This window comes from Peromyscus leucopus, chromosome 19 (genome assembly GCF_004664715.2).
Source record: "Peromyscus leucopus breed LL Stock chromosome 19, UCI_PerLeu_2.1, whole genome shotgun sequence".
In the NCBI taxonomy this organism is placed as follows: Eukaryota; Metazoa; Chordata; class Mammalia; order Rodentia; family Cricetidae; genus Peromyscus; species Peromyscus leucopus.
The window spans coordinates 14119338-14138847 of NC_051079.1; the positions used below are offsets into that span (position 1 = coordinate 14119338).

The following is a 19510-nucleotide window of genomic DNA, read 5'->3' on the forward strand; positions in this document are numbered from 1 at the left end:
GGATCCCCCCAAAAATTCAACTAGGACACCCTCTTCCCTTCCCTCCAGCTCCTTCCATGTTCCCCTCTTATTTCCTCTCAAGTCCATGGCTGCTTTTCTCTTGCTCACTCTCTGTCCATCTCTCTCTTCTCTCTCTCTCCACACATATATTTACACGACATACACACACACATCCACACACACACATAACATGTGTATTATATACATGCACACACACAAATACATAAATATAACCTGCAGAGTCTGTTTAGTGTTGCTTGTATGTATGTGATTTCAGGGCTGACCACTTGATATTGTATAACCAATTGGGGGCCTCATCGCTGTGGATGACTAATTCTGCCCTCCTCCTCACTTAGCAGTCAATGTTGTCTCAGGAGTGGGACCTCAGGGGAGTTTCTCCTTCTATGTTAGCATGTCTGTTGGTGCTGTCATTGTTCAGATCCTATTTAGATAGCCATATTGTTGAAATATTGTTAGTGTAGCTTCCCTTTCATTCTGGTAGACAGAGTCTCACACAGTGGCTCTGTGACTCTAAGAATATTTCTGTCCCTCTCTTCTGCCATGCCCCTAAGCCATAGGTGCTGGGCACCCATGATCAGTTGTTTCTCTGTTTTGGCAGGTTGTACTTTCTGAAGTGGTCTCTGTCTGCTGCAATAAGGAGCTTTGTTGATGAGGGGTGAGAGCTATACACTTACCTGTGGGCATAGGATGAGTATTAGAATGCAGTTAGGAATTATGCTGGTCTTGTAAAATAACAGTATAAGGTTCTCTTCTAACACCTATGACCTCACTAGCCCCAGGCATATTTCCAGGCATGGTTTCTTTCCCATTGAGCAGGCCTTAAGTCCAATTGGACAGCTGTTGGTTACAGCCTAGACATGAGAGCCACTCTGAGGTATCATTCAGGGCTAGTCATTGTGGTTCGTAGGTGTCACAGGGTAGGACAATTGATGGTTACCCCCTTTGGCATCTTACATAGCACCTTCTGATACTATGAGAGTAGGGAGCAAGCTGCAGTCGACTCCATTCTTTCTTATCTAGGGACCAAAAGTACAGTTGTGAAAAGAACAGTTTTGTTTTTGTCTTTTGAGACAAGGTCCCTCTATGTAACTCTGGCTGTCCTGAAACTATATATGTCTGTTACCTCTAAATTTAGCTTGATCTGTGGTAAAATCTGAGCATCTCTGTTTAAAATTTGAGATATAAATGTATTTACTTCTAGTAAATATACAAAACCTATAGAGAAGTCCAGTTAGCAAAAGATGAATTCACCTATCTCTCCAGATGTTAACACTATTTTGTGGCAGTTGGCACTAGGTTTGGCTGCATTTAGAGTACACCTTTCCTTTCTCCTCCAGAAAAGGTGCTTTAGACCGTGTAGAACATTGTTTGTTTTTTCTTATTCTCCAGATAGGGTAGTGTGTTGCCAAGAACCTGTTCCTTTTCTCTTTCCTCAGCGTGTATCTCTCTTCTCAAGAAAGTTCAGGGGTTTCTGATTTAGCTCAGTGGTTGAGCGCCTGCCTAGCAAGCCCAAGGCCATGGGTTCAGTCCTCAGCTCCGGAAGAAAAATATTAAAACTAAACAAACAAACAAAAAAAACCACCAAAACTTTTAGCCGGGCGGTGGTGGCACACGCCTTTAATCCCAGCACTCGGGAGGCAGAGGCAGGCGGATCTCTGTGAGTTCGAGGCCAGCCTGGGCTACCAAGTGAGCTCCAGGAAAGGCGCAAAGCTACACAGAGAAACTCTGTCTCGAAAAAACCAAAAAAAAAAAAAAGAAAGAAAGTTAGTTCTTGTTGCTCTGTTCCATCCATTGTGTTCATGTCCCAGGCAACAGGGTCACTTCAGGGGTCAGGGTCCCAGGTCCTGCCCTCCAGTGCAGTCAGGCTCTTCTAAACACTCTGATAGCCCCAGTTAATGACTGCTGATTTTTGTCCTACCAGTCACCTTATCCTGCAAGGCAGGACAGGGGATTAGTGCCACTTTTAGTTATGTAGCAGTTTGATTCCAATAAAAGAATAGGCAAGTACATAATGGACAGCTGCTAGTTTTTCAAAATTTAGATCAGTTATATAAACAAAGTCCAATATTTTGAAGCCTTCTTTCCCTCCCTGGAAATAGCCACTAATATGCATTTGGTATATCACTCTATATTTATAATATACTTTTTGGCCTGTAAGCAATGTGTTGCTCTAACTTGTTATTTACTTTATCTGCTGTATGCTGTATGGTATTTTGTTATACATGTCATTTAGTCATTTTCCTTTTTAAAGAAAATAGTTTTTTTTAAGTGTGTGTGTGTGTGTGTGTGTGTGTGTGTGTGTGTGTATCTTTGGAGACCAAAAGGAGGTCCAGATCCTCTGGAGCTGGAGTTGCAGGTGGTTGTGAGTTGGAACCAAACTCAAGTCTTCTGGAAGAGCAGCAAGCACTGCTGAGCCATCTCCAGCACCTCCCCCCCCCCTTTCCTCTTGGTGTACCTTCATTGAAGACAGTACTGCAGCCCTGTCCTTAGACTCGTGTGTACATTTCTTCAGATCCTGAACCCGGAGGCTGGATTATGAAGAGATGTGGCGGTGCTTTCCTTAGCTTCACTAGGTAGTGCCAATCCCTTTCTTCAGTTGTTGTCATTATTTCCTCCTCAGCTTTCTTTCTCATTCTTCCTCTTCCTCTCTTGGTGCTGGGGATTGAGCCCAGGGCCTTGCCCATCCTAGAAGAGTGCTTACCACAGAGATGAGTTTTCCACTCCTCTTGCTTGCTTTGATTTGGAGAAGCTTTTAATGCATTCTAATACTAAAGTCCATGTTTTGTGAAAATTTCTCCCAGTCTTTGACTAATCTTTTAACTGCATATAATGTCTTTGGTTGAATTAAAAAGTAGTTTTTATGTAGAAGGAAGTATTCACTTTTTTGTGCCTCATAGTTCACGTAGTACAGTTCCCTCTTTCAAAGATTGGCATTTCCGAAGTTTCTTCCTGTTGGCGGTAGGTGATTGTTCTTGTTTCATTGGAGATTGTAACTGCTCGTGGGCAGGTCAGTCTAGCATGACTTGCTCTTGGGTGTGTACACATCTACTGTACTTTCACTGACAGGACCTCGTGGAGTCTATGCTTTTGATCTGTCTCATGATGGTCACATGCCACCTCCTTAAATGTCACGCCTTACCTTTTAATGGCCACATTTTGTCTTTTTATTATCTTAATCTTGATAACATTTGGTTTAATTTCTGCCATTTCATTTTTTGCTTTCTATATTGGCAGGTTTTTTGTGATTTTTAAATCTTGTTTCTAATTTTTTTTTAATTCATGATCTTTTTCTTTCCTTTTCAACTTTGGGTTTTGTTTTATTGTGTTTCTTCTTTTCTTTTTAAGTTTGTAAAGCTATTTGTTGAATACTCCCACTAACTCTGGACCACACTTCACTTCTAAACCCACAGCATTGAGAGCAGTAAGTGTTAACACAGGAACGAACCATTAAGAGAGTGTATAGGAATTGCTTCTGTGTCCATGCATACTCTCCCTACCTCGGAACTTCGATGGTTTAACACTCTCTTTTTACTTGTTTTCAGCGTGATATTTGAATAAAAGCCCAACATGAATTAAATATCTTCCCTACATATAAACAAGGAGAAATTAAAATTTTATTTTCTTTATTTTCAGTTACTCTTCTTCCTCCTCGTGTGTTTTCTCATATTTTCATTCTTGTAATAATTACTGAGCTTCTTCCTCTTTCTTGTTCCAAGAACTTCCAGATGCTGTATTAATGGTATTAGAATACAGACCTTGCATTTATGCAACTCGTATGAAAATAAGTTGAGTAAATATGTTGAATGATAGAAATAGGTAGTTGGTGCTACAGTGGAAAGGAGAGCATTAGAAAAGATATGCAGCCAGCTGGCGGTGGCGCACGCCTTTAATCCCAGCACTCGGGAGGCAGAGCCAGGCGGATTTCTGTGAGTTCAAGGCCAGCCTGTTCTACAGAGCAAGATCCAGGACAGGCACCAAAACTACACAGAGAAACCCTGTCTGGAAAAACCAAAAAGCCAAAAAGAAAAAGAAAGAAAGAAAGAAAAAGAAAAGAAAAGATGCGCAGTAACCCTTGGGAGGAAAGGTCATTTGACAAGCGTTTGCTCTTTTGACACATTGGATGGCGTGTTAAACATTTTCAGGGTACAAGTGTGAAAAACACAGTTCCCATGCTTAAAAAGCTTGTACTCTAACCAGAACCCCAGGAAGATAAAGATATGGGAATAGTTAGCATATGGTGGCTAAAGTTGTACTACTTAAGAGTTTTCCAAAGAGGTATGGTATATGTTGTCAAGTGCCCTGAGAATGTCTCCTCAGCAGAGACGGGAGTCGGGGGTGTGCAGTGAAGAAGACTAAAGATTGGAAACCAGGAGAAGTCATTTTAAAATTCTACCCTGACTATTCTAAACATAATTAAAGATGGCTGAAACATCAACTACAGTGTGGCTGAAAAAGAGATTGGTGATGTTGGTAGGACATTACAGTAGTGATTTCACCAAGAAGCCATTTCACTGATTTGAAGCCACAGCCGAGCATAAAGACCACTTGCACACACATAAGAGAGTAGAGAACTGGAAATGATAATTGGAGGGAAATATAAGGCATAATTGTGGAGTTCTGCTAAGATTGGTAGTTTGGCAAAAATACAGAGGAAACCCTTTAAAACTTTGGGAATTCAGTGACTAGAAAACAGTCTTAGCTCCTGGTCTGGGGCAGTTCTTGCTGGGTTCTTTACTTTCCAGAAACTGCTTCCTGTAGCATGAATCTTAAAGAGTCTTATTAATACAATCAAACCCGGGGCCAGTTATTGGGGTGAAATGCTGGATGGTCAGAGAGACAGAACAAGCCACAGCTACCTCACCTCGCCAGATCCTCAGCTGGTCCTGTTTCCTCAGACTGGAAGCCTCTGAGTCCTCATCCAGAATGAATCTCAGCTGAACTGCTGCTAGAAGCCTGAAAGCTTAACCAGCCAAATGCTTCTAGTTTCTGGTCTCCACGCCTTATATATCTTTCTGCTTTCTACCACCACTCCCTAGGATTAAAGGCTCGCTTTCTGGGATTAAAGGCGTGTGTCACCATGCCTGGCCATTTCCAGTGTGGCCTTAAACTCACAGAGATCCAGAGGGATTTCTACCTCTGGAGTGCTAGGATTAAAGGTGTGAGTGCCACCATTTTCTAGCCTTTGTATCTAGTGGCTGTCTGTTCTCTGATCCCAGATAAATTTATTAGGGTACACAATATTTTGGGGAACACAATACCACCACATCTCCCCAGAATGATAATGTTTGATACTATTTTCTAGGGTCTCAGGGTTTTGGTTAGGGGAAACCTGACATACACTCTTTTCTAATGTTTAGACGTTTGTGTTGAAGTGATGAAAGAGATAGAAGTTAATGACTTACTCTGGCTAGGTCTTGATTTTCAGATGCCTTAGAATGGAGCCAAGAATTCATGTTCGCCGTGTGTCTTTGAACTATGAGTTTCTAATTCTGTTTGCTATTGACAGACATTTGTGCATTTTCCTGCTTCTTTTTTAGCTCTGTTTATGCAAATATACTTTTGCCTTTTTCCTATCATAAAACAAATTGGTATTTCTCCTCACCCAGTTTTGTTTCTTCCTTGTAATCTGTATCTTCTCATACTTTTGAAGCTTTTTGCAAAGATGTAAAAGCACTTTGTAAATTATGATGTGCTCCACTATTCTACCATGTATGAAGGTGAGATTTGTTAGGGCAGAATCTGTTCATTTATTTTGTTTTCCTACTACAGAATTCTAATCATAAATAAAAGCAATGCATTGTCTTAATTTTGGTGGCTAAGAAGTCTAGTATCAAAGGAGTCGGCATCTGATGAGGCCTTTCTTGCTGTGTTATAACACGGTGGAGGGGGCATTACATGGTAAAAGGCCAGTATTCAAGGCAGGCAGGTGAATCTCTGAGTTTGAGGCCAGCCTGGTCTGCATAGTGAATTCCAGGCCAGCCAAGGCTACATAGTGAGATCCTATCTCAAAAAACAAAAAAACAAGTCCATGTGTATTTATGCTGAGGTCTCTCTCCTTTCTTTAAAGACACTAATCCCATCATGGGAGTCCCCACTCCTATGGCCTCGTTTATCCCTGTTTCTAACATACAGTCTTTGGGAGGAATGTATTCACACTATACCAGAGACTGAACTTCCCCACGTTTTATTTTTCTTTGTTAATATAGTGTCTTGTATAATTGACAGAGTTTAGCATACTGGGAATATGTGATCTTTAGTTGATTAGCTGAAGCCATGTACTACATAATAGGATCTCACACAAAGGGGGACCAAATGTACAATGGTATATACCATAAAACCTCGATTTATAGTAGGCTTTGCTCCTAGGTTTATGTAAGTAACACTTTTATGCTCATACAGTAATGAAATTACCTCATGCCATACTTCTCAGAACACACCCTTGTTAAACATGACTATAATGCCATTTCTAAGATGGGCATGTCACACTAGGTTCTAGTTTGTAGTCATTATATTTATGTTGAAATTCTGCTGTTAGACATGTCCTCTGCTGTTTACACTTTCATTTTTTTTCTTCACAGGATACATTCCTATCTGAATCAATAATTGTACCTTGAAGGGTGTTGTTAGGGGATTTTGATGTGGGAGCACCATACCTCATTACTGAGAGCTTTATCTTCTCACAAGGAGGCTCATACATAGGAAGGAGGTTTCAAGGTTGCTCTAGCTTCTTGATACCATCCAGGCCCTAATGCTTTCCAGTTTCACTTTGCCATCCTCACCACAGTATAGTCTTTCCTTGTGACTTCAAGACAGCTACAGGACATGAAGTATGTGTTGATTCAAAGAGTGTCTAGAGGTAGAAAGACATCATTTCTCCTTTATCATTTTTTTTCCCCAAAGAGAGAACTTTTCCCAAATGCTTTCTAACAGATTTCCCTACAGGTCCCATTGATCATGATTTAATTTTGTGCTTTGGTGAGATAAATACAGTGGCTGTGGTTGACATGGTCCAGTCAGGAATAGGTGGCCTAGTAGAGGATTATCACTGGCATGCCATGAAGATGTTGGGTGTGAATAAGGAGTAAACAGTATCCGTGCAGATGCTGCCTGCCTGTGTCTGCCATCATCGTCGTCGTCGTCGTCGTCATCATCATCATCATCATCGTCATCGTCGTTTTCTAAGAGGAGAAAAGATAATTTGTTCTGTCTTCACTGAGTTTGCCGTTAGTTCGCAGTACCACGCTCAGTCTTGTAATAGACATTGACTGTGTCCCAGGTGCTCTGCTTAGCTTTGGAGAAGTAGTGGAATCACCACTGACCCGTGCAGTCTGGTGGACAGGATGGTGGAGGGGAGGGAGAAGGAAAGAGTTACTCTGAAATACACTGATTTTAGGAAATTTATTTTTCAACAGATGATGTGAGACATGTGGATTTGTGATATGAATTCATTTGAAAAGCCACTTTGGGGTAAGTTGACAAAATTGGGAATCAGTGACTTCAAGATTGTACTTCTCCATGGATTTTAAAACATATCTATCCGTTGGATTTTATGCCTTATATACATGTACTACAGGGTTTTGTTTTGTTGTGTTGTTTAGACAGAATTTCACTCTGTGGCCCTGGCTAGCCTCAGACTCACAGAGATCTGCTTGCTTCTGCTCCTACCTCACCCCCAGGTGTGTGTCACCATGCTCAGCTCTAGAAGGGTTTTATACTAAGTTCTTATTTTAATAAAATCTGAGAGGCATAGCAATAAACTGTAGTCCCTGCACTACTTTATTAGTACATTTATATTTACTTCTCCTTAGCAAGTCAATTTGAAGACTAAATGAAGACCAGGTTCAGACGAGAAGTCTTTAGCTAGCACTACACTTCCCCGTCATCTTCTCATGTGACTGGGAAATCATTTACAGTAGCAGTGTTGTAGATGCTGGAGGAAAGTTTGTCTTTGAACTTGTCTTTGCAGTATTTCGGGTAGTCGTGTATATGCGAAAGAATACTGACGGTTTTATCCAAGAGCACCTTCAGAAATGCCAGTTACTATTTACTGAGTGTGTGTTGTTGTAGTAGAACTGTAAGATGGGTGTATGTTTCTTTTAAAGAAACAAAGAGGCCATGTGGGGTTTTTTGTTTGTTGCAAATAAAATAAATTGGCCTTGCCAAGACCACATAACAAATAAGTATTAGAACAGAAATTTGAATTTAAACATTTGGCCTAGGAAGCATTCCCTTTTGTTTTATGTTGGTTGTACTGGGGTTCCTAAAACTACTCCTAGATCTTGTGATTGGTCTGGAGGACTCAGTGGCTTCAGCACAGGAACACTAACAGCGGAGACACATTGCCGCAAAAGGACACAGAGTCTGGAGGAAGCCAGGAGTGGGTTTGGAACCATTCTTTCTGAGGGAATAGCAGGGGTGCTTAGTCTCTCCAGCACTTGGGACAACATATGAAGTATTGCCCACCAGGGAAAGTCAGAAACTCATGCCCAATGTTTTTTTACTGGGGTTGGCATGTAAAGTATCTTGTGTCTAGCACATACCAAAATTCCGAAGTCACGCAAGGAAAAGAAGATGTTTAACATAAACCAGATTGTTTAGTTATGGCACAGTAGGGCACTCTTGTCATTTAAAGGAAGTTTTATATCACTGTGGAGAACTGTTTAGCTTTCAAATTCCCTCATTTGAGTTAAGGGCCAGCCTTGTATACCATGCCTTTCTAAGGATAGCAGTTTTAGGCCTGCTATATTAACTTCATCCCTATACATTGATTTATTCATTTGAAGAAGTAGGTACTGTGGCAAACCAAAATTTTAATGCCACATTTTGAATGGTCCCAGTTGCTACTGATTTGTTTTTTGTTTTTGTTTTTTAATTTTATTTATTTATTTGTTTGTTTGTTTATTTTGAGATAGGGTTTTTCTGTGTAGCCCTGGCTATCATGGAACTCACTCTTTAGATCAGTCTGGCCTTAAACTCAGAAATATGCCTGCCTCTGCCTCCTTAGTGCTGGTGCCTGGCTGCTACTGATTTGTTAGGAAACTCACATGACTTCCTGGCTAAGATTTATCATAGCAAAAGACAGCACTGCAGACAGTAGGGAGATGTTGTGGGTGTGGTGCCCAGTCTTATAATTTTAGCACTCAGGTGTGTGTAGGAGAAGACCTGGGGTGACTTAACGGTAGAGTGCTTCTTTATCCTGTGCAAGGCCCTGTTGCTCCTCAGCACTGGTGGGGAGGATGGGAAAGATATTTTTGCCAGGTGCTATGGTGTCTACTTTTGTAATCTCAGTGCTTAGAACATTAGGTCAGGAGGACGGTGACTCTGTGGGTAGTGACAGCTTCCCTTAAAAAACAAACAAAAGATGCTTATTAGAGAAGTGAGGCAGAGGCTTCTGTGTGCTCTTCCTGTGACAATCATGCTTTCCTCAAGAAGGAGTGATGGAGGCAGATACAGCATGTCTCTAGCCCGGGGCTCACATGGAAGTACTACAGCCCTTAGTTCTAGTAGGATGCTGGGATTAAAGGCATGCTCTACCACCGCCCATCTTGTTTGTGGTTTCCCCCTCCCCAAGAATTCTTGGGTGGAAGAGAGGAATGAGAAAATATTAGATAGAAAGATAAGAAAGACAGAGACACAGGATAGCTTCGGAAGAGCCCTGGGTCAATACCCAGTCACCTCTAGAGCTTTATTCAAAAGGGCTTTTTATAATATGACAAGGGAGAGGCAAAAGACCTCCCCCTTGCAAGATCAAAACACAGCATACAGTTAAGTGTAGACCTTCCAAACACCTGGTGCCCACACCTGCGACCAAATCATCCCATTATGCAGCCTTGCTGGGTAAAACAAGCTCAGATTCTCTAGGAAGCCTCTGTGGGCCACCACAGTAGACTAAGCCGGCCTCAAACTCACTGAGATTCACCTTCCTCTGTCTCCTGAAGAGAGTAAAGGTATGCATCCATACCCATCCCTTTCTCTATTTTTTCAGGAGTGCCTTGGCTACTGTTTCTCATTGGTTTTCCTTAAAAATTTCAGATTGACTTTTAAAACTCTATTCCAAAAGCTACTGCAATTTAACTTAAATTACAATAATTCTGTGAGTAATCAGAGAACTATTATCTTTATGGCTCTGAATCCACAAAAGTCCCATTTTTCAATGTTTTTAGGCCTCTGTATTAACAGAGTCCAATAAATCTCATAATTTTGTTGCAAGTTACCTTTAGATATTTTAAAATATTTTCTTCTACCTGAATGATGTAATTTTGTTATTAGTTTATAGAAATGTGCTTGGTTCTCCTTTTTTTCTTTTCCTTCTCTCTCTCTCTCTTTTTTTTTTTTTTTTTTTTTTTTTTTTGTTTTTGAGACAGCCTTTCTCTGTGTAGTCTTGGCTGTTCTGGAACTCGCTCTGTAGATCAAGGTGGCCTCAAACTCAGAGATGTACCTGCTTCTCTGCCTCAAAAATGCTGGTGTTAAAGGCAGAGGCAAGTGGATCTCTGAGTTTGAGGCCAGCCTGGTCTACAAAGCAAGTTCCAGGACAGCTGGGGCTGTAATACAGAGAGAAGCCCTGTCTTGAAAAACCAAACCAAACCAAAAACACACAGTGAAAGGTGGCCATCAAGATGGTTTAGTGGGCCGGGCGGTGGTGGCGCACGCCTTTAATCCCAGCACTCGGGAGGCAGAGCCAGGTGGATCTCTGTGAGTTCGAGGCCAGCCTGGGCTACCAAGTGAGCTCCAGGAAAGGCGCAAAGCTACACAGAGAAACCCTGTCTCGAAAAACCAAAAAAAAAAAAAAAAAAAAAAAAAGATGGTTTAGTGGATTAAAGCACTTGCTCCTAAGCCTGACAACCTGAGTTCAATCCCATCTCTTGTCCAGCTCCTCAAAGACAAACTTCACTTTATTTTCTGAACTTAGAACCCTTCCACATGGCAAAAAGAGAGAACTGACTCCAGTAAGTTGTCCTCTGACTTCTATACATCCCCCCACATACACACACAAAATAAAAATGTAATATATATTTCAGTAGTTAAGGTGAGAAGATTTGTTTTACTATGTACCAAGAATAAGCTAGTTATTATAATGTAGATAGCAGTTTTAGATATGAAGAAACAGATAGGTCAGTGGAGCCAAGCATAGAGGCTCACAACTTAATTTACAACACAGTGAGTATTGCATGCCTTTGGGAAAGGATGACCTGTTGTTTAGGTCTCAATTTATCCTTTTGGGAGACAATGACATTGGCCCCCTACTTAAACAGGAAAGTCAAAATCTTTTAAGTTTGACATAAAGGCATTGTTAATAATGATTTCCAGGCAGAAGTGTTTCTGAAGACTTGGGAAATTTGAACCGTAAAAGATATTTACTAAAGGTAAGCAGTGAACTAGAAACAAAAATACATGTAGAGCTTATAACCGATACAACATTATATAAAGGGTTTCACAGCAAGAAAAAGACAAAACAAACTACCTAATAGAGTATTGGGCCAGATTGCAGTAGGTCTGTGAGAAAAGAAACAGGATGACCACCAGTAATGGCAGAGATGGTAGAATGCCAAGTACAGAGCTGGGTGGAGTCGTGCATAGCCGAGGTCCTGGAAGTTGGGAGATGAGGCAGGAGGATTTGGAGGCTAGCCTGGATTAAATGGTGGTACTCTATCTCAACAAAGAAACCAGATGTATGTCAGCAAAAGATAGTGACTACTCACCAAGACTGTCAAAAATAAAAATTCCTGACAACAGTGTTGCTAATGGTAAATACACCAGATTGATGATGTCTAATCATAATGAAAGAATGTATCTCTTCTGACTGGGCACCCAGACTATATATTGGAGATCTGGAATTCTCTGGAGTACTCAGGAGCCAAGAAGAGTTTTCACATTTTTAAGTGGCTGAAAAAAGTAAAAAGGATTTGTAATATAAAATTAAGTTTTAATGTCCGTAAATAAGTGGTTGAAACGTTGCTGCATTCATTTATGGCAGCTTTCTTCCCACAACACGAGCTAAACAGAAACTTGCCATCTAGCCCTTTGCCAAAGTTTGCTAATCACTGCCCTACATAAATTCTCTCGTACCTGTGTTGTGATATGGTGCTCAAAATAACAGAAACCGTTGTTAAATTATGGCGTGTCTGTCCTGAATGACTAAAATGATAGTTAGCCATTAATAGTGGAATATACTTGGGACAGTAGTTTATGGCAGTCTTAGAATTTTACTTTTCTATGTTTGAAGAATTCTTTATATTTAGCATATATCATTTTATAAATTTTAAAGAACTGTTAGAAGACAAATCAGTTTACCACCTTTAGAAACTGATACTCAACATTTCATGCCCCAAATAGACATATGAGCCAGTAAACTCTGTTAAGAGTTTCAGTCAGTATTCCAAGTTATGTTTGTTCTCCTGACCTCTGAACTTGGGACAGTAACTCAGAGAAATACTTTAGTGATCACAACAGTGATTTTTAAACACTGAGTGGTCTTTCACTATATGTACTATATATATATGTATAACTTGTATGCACATTCTTAGTTAAAAATCTAAAATGTTCTCAAATCTGGGACATTGAATGCAGGTAAAACACTTAAAATGTTTTAGATTTTGGAACATTTCAGAATTTTGGATTGTGGAGCTCAACAAATTAAGTCTATGCAAATATTGCAAAATCTGAAAAACTCCAAAATCTGGAGCAGTTCTTATCCCAAGTATTTTGTATAAAGGATGCTCAAAGATACTAAAAAGAAATTTGCACACAGGTTGTCTTATAGACATGTTTTCCTTTCTCCTTAGATATCTGAATGTGAAAAGACTTGTTTTTTAGATATAAATGAAGTGACAGAAATATATATTTGGGAAATGGTCATTAGATTTTAAAGAACGGGTCTGGGGACGGAGCTCACTGATAAAAGGCTTGTCTAGGATACACTAGAATGCATGGGATCCTGTGTTTGATTCCTAGCTCCACGTAAACCTTTTATTGTGGTGCACACCTCTAATCCCAGCACTGTAGAGGTAGGAGGAACAGGAGTTTAAGGTCATCCTTGGCTGCCTGGGAGTTTTAGGTCCTTTTGATCTAATGAGATCCTGTTGTTTGTTTTTAAATCCCCTCCATTAGCAGTCAGACTTTTTGCCAAGCAGTCTTCCGTGTAAAATGGCCAAATATAATGCATGTGCCTAGCTTCTTTTGTGGTGAGAGCCATTGTGCTCTGTAATCCTTCCATGTTTTCCCATAGTTACTGCATGTAACACACTCGGGGGTCTCACTGAACAGGCATAACTTCGAGGCAGGGAGAGTCGGCAGTGCCCTTGTCTACTTCACCTTTGCAGTCTGAGAACGCTGTTCTGATGAAAGAACGTGTGTTGGAGATCAGAGTCCTGGTGACGTGAGCAGAAGTAGTAATTCCTTATTCCTACCGGGGTCCTTTAGTACCTTTTCAGGTGATTTTCTGGCTGTTGTTTAACAACCTTGTAAAGAACTTCTCTAAGTAGTTCATGGATGATCTCACCTGTCCTGAATTGGTCAGATAATCCATTTTTGCTGACCACCCTATGTGAAGCTGGTACATTGCCTGTCAGCCTGCTTCTTCAGGGTATCTGCTTACATGACTTTTAGCGTGGGGCACACATACAAGGTGCTTCCTCTGTTTACTTGATGGAATACATTTGGTCTGTTTCTCTCTTGGTCAGCAGTGACACAGGCCTTTGAGCCTTTGTGTTAGCTACTCAGTGACATGATTCTCAGGCTGCTCCCGAGCTCTTCAAGATAAACATTTTACTTGTTAGAAACACTTTTAATTAAAGTATCCCAAATGATTAATTGGAGTTGTGGATGAGTTCTTCCCATCACTTTCTAATGATGATATAAGAGTGTTATGGAATGTAGAAGAGTGGGAAATAGAAACTAAAAACTTAGCATCATCAGAGCTAAGATTGGGCCTTAGATCTTAGAATTCCTTCTCTCCCCTGCAGGGTGTGCTGTCAGTGTTTTCTGGGTGAGTAGGGACTGGTTTCTACATAGGATTTGGTAGGGAAAGAAGGACAGGAATTAGCGTGAAAAACTGCAGTACAGACTATAGCGAGAACTGGCTAGTCAGACTGCCTGGTGGCTGAAGATCTTGTGCTAATTAATAGTTTGGCTTTTGCCTTGGAAGTCAGTAGAGCAGGTGAACAGAAAGGGAGGTAAGATCCAGGTTTTGATGAGACTGAAATAGTAGCTGTTTTAATTTACATATCTAGTTACAGGAAAATAAACACAAATTTACACAATTATTGGCTATTTAGATTTCTCTATCTATCTATCTATCATCTATCTATCTATCTATCTAGTATCTATATATCTATCTCTATCTCTCTATCTCTCTAGGTTTGTTTGTTTTTGTTTTTTTCAAGACAGGGTTTCTCTGTGTAGCTTTGGAGCCTGTCCTGGATCTCGCTCTGTAGACCAGGCTGGCCTTGAACTCACAGAGATCCGCCTGCCTCTGCCTCCCGAGTGCTGGGATTAAAGGTGTGCGCCACCCCACCCCCTGCTAGATTTCTCTTTTATAAAGGCTTGTTTATATTCTTTGCTCATTTTTCTATTGGATATTGCTTTGTAAGAGTTACTTATATAATAATGTAATTTCTTATTAATGAAATAAGTCCATATCTCTTAGTATTTATAATGTTAAATTAATCATATAGTCTATTTCCTAGGTATTGAATTTAAGACAGTCTTTTTTTTCTTTTCTTTTTCTCTTTATAGGGTATGACCATGATTTCTGATGAAACCAGATTGAAATAATTTTCATGATATTTGTATATTTATATATATATATATATATTTTAAAATTTTACATTTGACTTAAAGTGCCATGAGAAAATTTGCATATTGCAAGGTGGTTCTAGCCACCTCCTTGGTTTGGGTACTCTTGGACATGTTCCTGCTGCTTTACTTCAGCGAGTGCAACAAGTGTGATGAGAAGAAGGAGAGAGGACTTCCTGCGGGGGATGGTGAGTTGCCTCTGCACAGCTGTTTTCTTACAGACATTGTTTGTTTCTATTGATAGGGGAAGTCAAATTCTCGTCTATGTTTTATATTTATATTTAAGATTTATAGCTATATATTTAGATCTGTATACATTTAAATTTTATATTCTATAAGAATTTAAATTTATATATAGATTTAAATTTTAAGGTGAATTGTTAATTCCTAAGTTCCTGTGTTTTAATTATATTTCTAGCAATGTTGTGGTTAGTTCTTCTGACAGTTGAATGTTAAAGTATCATGGAATTGTTCAGTTTAGTTTTATTTAATATTAGATATTATTAATTTTCTACAAATTACATTACCAAATGACATAGGGAATCTCATAATCAAAATTGTACTAAAGATTGGTCTAATGCCATTATGCAAAGTGGAACATTAAGGCTTTGTTATCAGGTATCTAGTCTCCTGCTTGGCTGTCTCATTTTCTAGGGCAGTGGTTCTCAACCTTCCTAAGGCTGTGACCCTTTAATACAGTTTTCATGTTGTAGTGACCCCCAGCCATAAAATTACTTTTTGCTACTTCATAACTGTACTTTTGCTACTGTTATGAATCATAGTATCTGTGTTTTCAGATGATCTTAAATGACCCCTGTGAAAGGGTCATTCCCCCACCCCTCACCCCCGCCAAAAAAAAGGGTTACGGTCCACAGGTTGAGAACTGCTGCTCTAGGAGAAGAAGTCTTTAAAGGTACTTGAGACTGGGGAGTTCTTCTTGCTCAAATTATAGATATAGCTCCAATTAGCACTTTCAAGGATTAAACTATAGAATAGCCTACAGTGAAATCATTGCAGTATTATGGGAAGCAAAGAAAACATAAAGGACCTGGATAGGTAATGCTGATATTTTGGCAGGGAACATGGAAAATTCAGGTTTGGGTTTTTTTTTTGTTTTTTGTTTGTTTTTGTGTTTTGTTTTGGTTTTGGTTTTTTGAGACAGGTTTTTCTCTGTATAGCCCCAACTGTCCTGGAACTCTCTCTGTAGACCAGGCTGGCCTCAGACTCAGTTCTACCTGCTTCTGCCTTCCAAGTGCTGGGATTAAAGGTGTGCACCAACATGCATGTCTTGGCAGTTTTACTCTTTGTGGAAATGACATGTGGTTGTTCTTGCAGTACAAATTTTTTTTGACTATTTAATTTTTAATAAGGGGGAAGACCATCCCCCAGAATTTGTGATCTAAAGTTATTTGTGTTAGTAACTGTGCCTGCTTAACCATAGTTTTTGTAGGTGGATTTTTATAACCAGTTCTGCTTAGTTGCTAGAACAGGATGTTAGTAATAACTAGGTTAGTCCCATCAATCTACTTATAGTTTCATGAAATACTTATGATTCTGCTGTTTTATAACATTGCTAAGTGACAAAACCCTGCCTTCCTAAATTGGTAGAGCAGGACATCCTGCTCACTTAATCAAAGGGCAAGTGTTAAGCTCTCACTGGTAAGAAATCTGGTGTTCTTTTCCCAGACAGAGACTGGCCTTTTCCTTCACCCTGCTTTAGTGTATTGTCGGTTAGAGTGGGGCCTTACGGTGTTCTGTATGGAATGCAGAGGCTTAAAAGAAAAGAGAATAGAGAGTCTGGAGCACATGAAAATTCACTTGGAGAATGTGTTTAAAGCTCTGGTAGGTGCTGGACAAGAACAGAAAAAGAAAAGCTGAAGAGGTTATTCAATGGTTAAGGGCATACTGGCTGTTCTTGCAGAGGACCTGGATTCAGTTCCTTGTACCCATGTAGTGGCTCACAGCTATCTGTAACTTCAGTTCCAGGGGATTGGATACATAATGTCCATGCAAAGCACTCATACACATAAAATAAAGTAAATACATCTAAAAAGAATTTCTCCCTTTAAGAAACTTGTCAAAGCTGAGCATGGTGTCTGAAGTCTTGGTATTTGTTAGGCTGAAAGAGGATCCTGTGCCATGATGAGGATTTTGGCTCATCTGCAGGCAGTGCCATGCCGTCAAAGGATTTCAGACAAGGTGTTAAGTCATCTAACCAGATTGGGACTTTTGAATGAGTAAGTGGTTGTGTGGCTAGAAGAGAATGGACTAGAAGAGAGACAGGAATAGCAAGAACTAGTTGGAGTTTCTCTTGAAAGTTTGGAAGAGAGAAAAGTTGAAGCTGACCCTCTTTGAACACTGAAGCCATTGAACATTCTAATGAGTAGAATAAGGTTGAGTGATCTGTGTCATGTCCTCACAGTGGGAAAACTGCACAGCCCCTTGGAGGCATGAATAGACTGGGAGGGCCCAGAAGAGGCTCTGATGTTGAGGGCACAGTTTCACTTGAATGTTGTTATACAAAAGCATAAGGTAATTGTTATGAAATTGGTATCAGTTAAGGCTTTCTTCTTAGTTCTAGAGCCAGTGCAGAAGCCTCATGAAGGTCCTGGAGAAATGGGGAAACCAGTCGTCATTCCTAAAGAGGATCAAGAGAAGATGAAAGAGATGTTTAAAATCAATCAGTTCAATTTAATGGCAAGTGAGATGATTGCACTCAACAGATCTTTACCGGATGTGAGGTTAGAGGGGTGAGTACATAGTGTGGTCCTGATCACACTTCATTGGAAGGTTTGTCTACATCCCCAAGAAATGCTTTGCCTTAGTGCTTGCTTTCTGTCAGTTACTGTTTAACTGTACTTGAAGTCTAAGTTAAGTGCTGATAAAGTAACATTTCAAGATGTTACTGCTCTACTGACTCAGGAACTAGGAAAATGATTATTTCTTTCAACAGATTAGTAAGGGATTCTAAACATTTACAAAAATGTTCAACCTTTTACAAAAAGATTTTAGGTGTATGTAACTTGAAGCAGTGAAGTGCATCGTCATACACGTATAGCTTACTGAATTTTTATGTGTTAAGTACACATCTGTGTAGCATCATCCAAACCAAGATATAACCCCTGAAAATTCCCTTTATTTTCCTTTCCAGTTACTTCTTCCACCTCCAGGGACAACTATTGTTTTGCCCCTTGTAAACATAGATACATATACCTTCTCCATTATGGAAGGCAAGAGATTATAGACCTGTGCTGCACAACACTGCCTGTAGACAACAGCACCAAATTGCATGCATAAAAATTCTTTAAAAAGGAGCTGGAGAGATGTGGCTCAGGAGTTAAGAGCGTGGACTGTTCTGCAGAGGACCCAAAATTGACTCCAAGCAGCTCACAACCACTTACAATTCTAGAGGGGGATCTAACTCCCTCTTCTGGCCTCTTAGGGCACCTGCACTCACATGCACATTTCACACACACACACACACACACACACACACACACACACACCCCTTACAATTACAAAAATAAGTCTTAAAGTAAAAATCTTTAAGAATGTTGATGTCATGTACCTTTACAAATAAATATTATGAGCATATTTAAAAATTTAGATCAAGGCCTTTAACGCCTTTAATCCCAGCACTTGGGAGGTAGAGGCAGGCATATTTCTGGGTTCAAGGCAAGTTGTATAATTATTAAATCAATAAATTATATAAGGCCTTTATACACAGACATACATAAACAAGTAACAAACTTCCATTTACATACAGCCTTGTCACTTTATGTACATTTAAGGAAGAAACAAAGGCAGTCCTTTACTAGGAAAAGAAAGACCATACCAGTGTGCATCACGGAATCAGTGTGATCGAGGTGTGGAAGTTAGATAAGGGTGTAATAAACAAGGAATGTTAGCCTAATCTCACTGATAGCATATATATGGATTTACAAATGAAAAGTTAATTGAATCTAGCAATATGTAAATTTTATATGTTCAATTTTATACTGTTAACCACAGTAACAGAAAAGATATATTGATACTGTTATTTCATTAAACACAGAGAAAATATTTGATAAAATTTGTTGCTGTCAAGATAATGCCTTAGGAGCTTCAAAAGGAACTTCCTTAATCTGATCTGTAGGGTATCTAAATAGAGCAACAGGAAAACCCCGTAAAGCAAAGACCCATGATGAATAATGTTTCTGAAAGCCCAGGACATGCACAGTGCCCATAGTCACTACTTCTGTTCAGTGTTGTACTGGAGGTCTTGGCCAGGCAAGACAATACAGAAGAATTTTAAGGATTTGAAAGATACTAAAAGATTTTATTTAAGCCAGGTGTGATATATCCTCAGGAGACTGAGGCAGGAGGATTGTGAGTTTGAGGAAAGCCTAGGGATATATAAGTCCTGTCAAAACTTTGTTCTCAACCTCCCACCTCCAATGGATTATAGGTAGAACATTATAATCTAAAAATGTTTAATAAGGTTGATGGTTTGTGGGTCAGTATTTCTTTTTGTTTTGTTTTAGTTTTTTGAGACAGGGTTTCTCTGTGTAGCCCTGGCTGTCTTGGAACTCACTTTGTAGACCAGGCTGACCTTAAACTCAAATAGATCCACCTGTCTCTGCCTCCCAAGTGCTGGGACTAAAAGCATGTGCTACTATGCCTGGCCCAATATTTCTAAGGAAAAGATTTTAGTATA

At 39.8% G+C, this 19510-nt stretch overlaps 1 protein-coding gene across 2 annotated transcripts in view; it reads left to right on the forward strand.

Moving 5' to 3' along the window:
- The window catches only part of Galnt1 (polypeptide N-acetylgalactosaminyltransferase 1), an 81194-nt gene that overhangs the window by 21933 nt on the left and 39751 nt on the right, over positions 1–19510 (forward strand). For both annotated transcript variants that reach the window (XM_028862515.2, XM_028862514.1), the window contains exons 2-4: positions 7434–7488; positions 14755–15002; positions 17390–17564. In XM_028862515.2, coding sequence (XP_028718348.1) covers positions 14864–15002; positions 17390–17564 — 314 coding nt within the window. In that variant the 5' untranslated portion in view covers positions 7434–7488; positions 14755–14863. The remainder of the gene's footprint in view (positions 1–7433; positions 7489–14754; positions 15003–17389; positions 17565–19510) is intronic.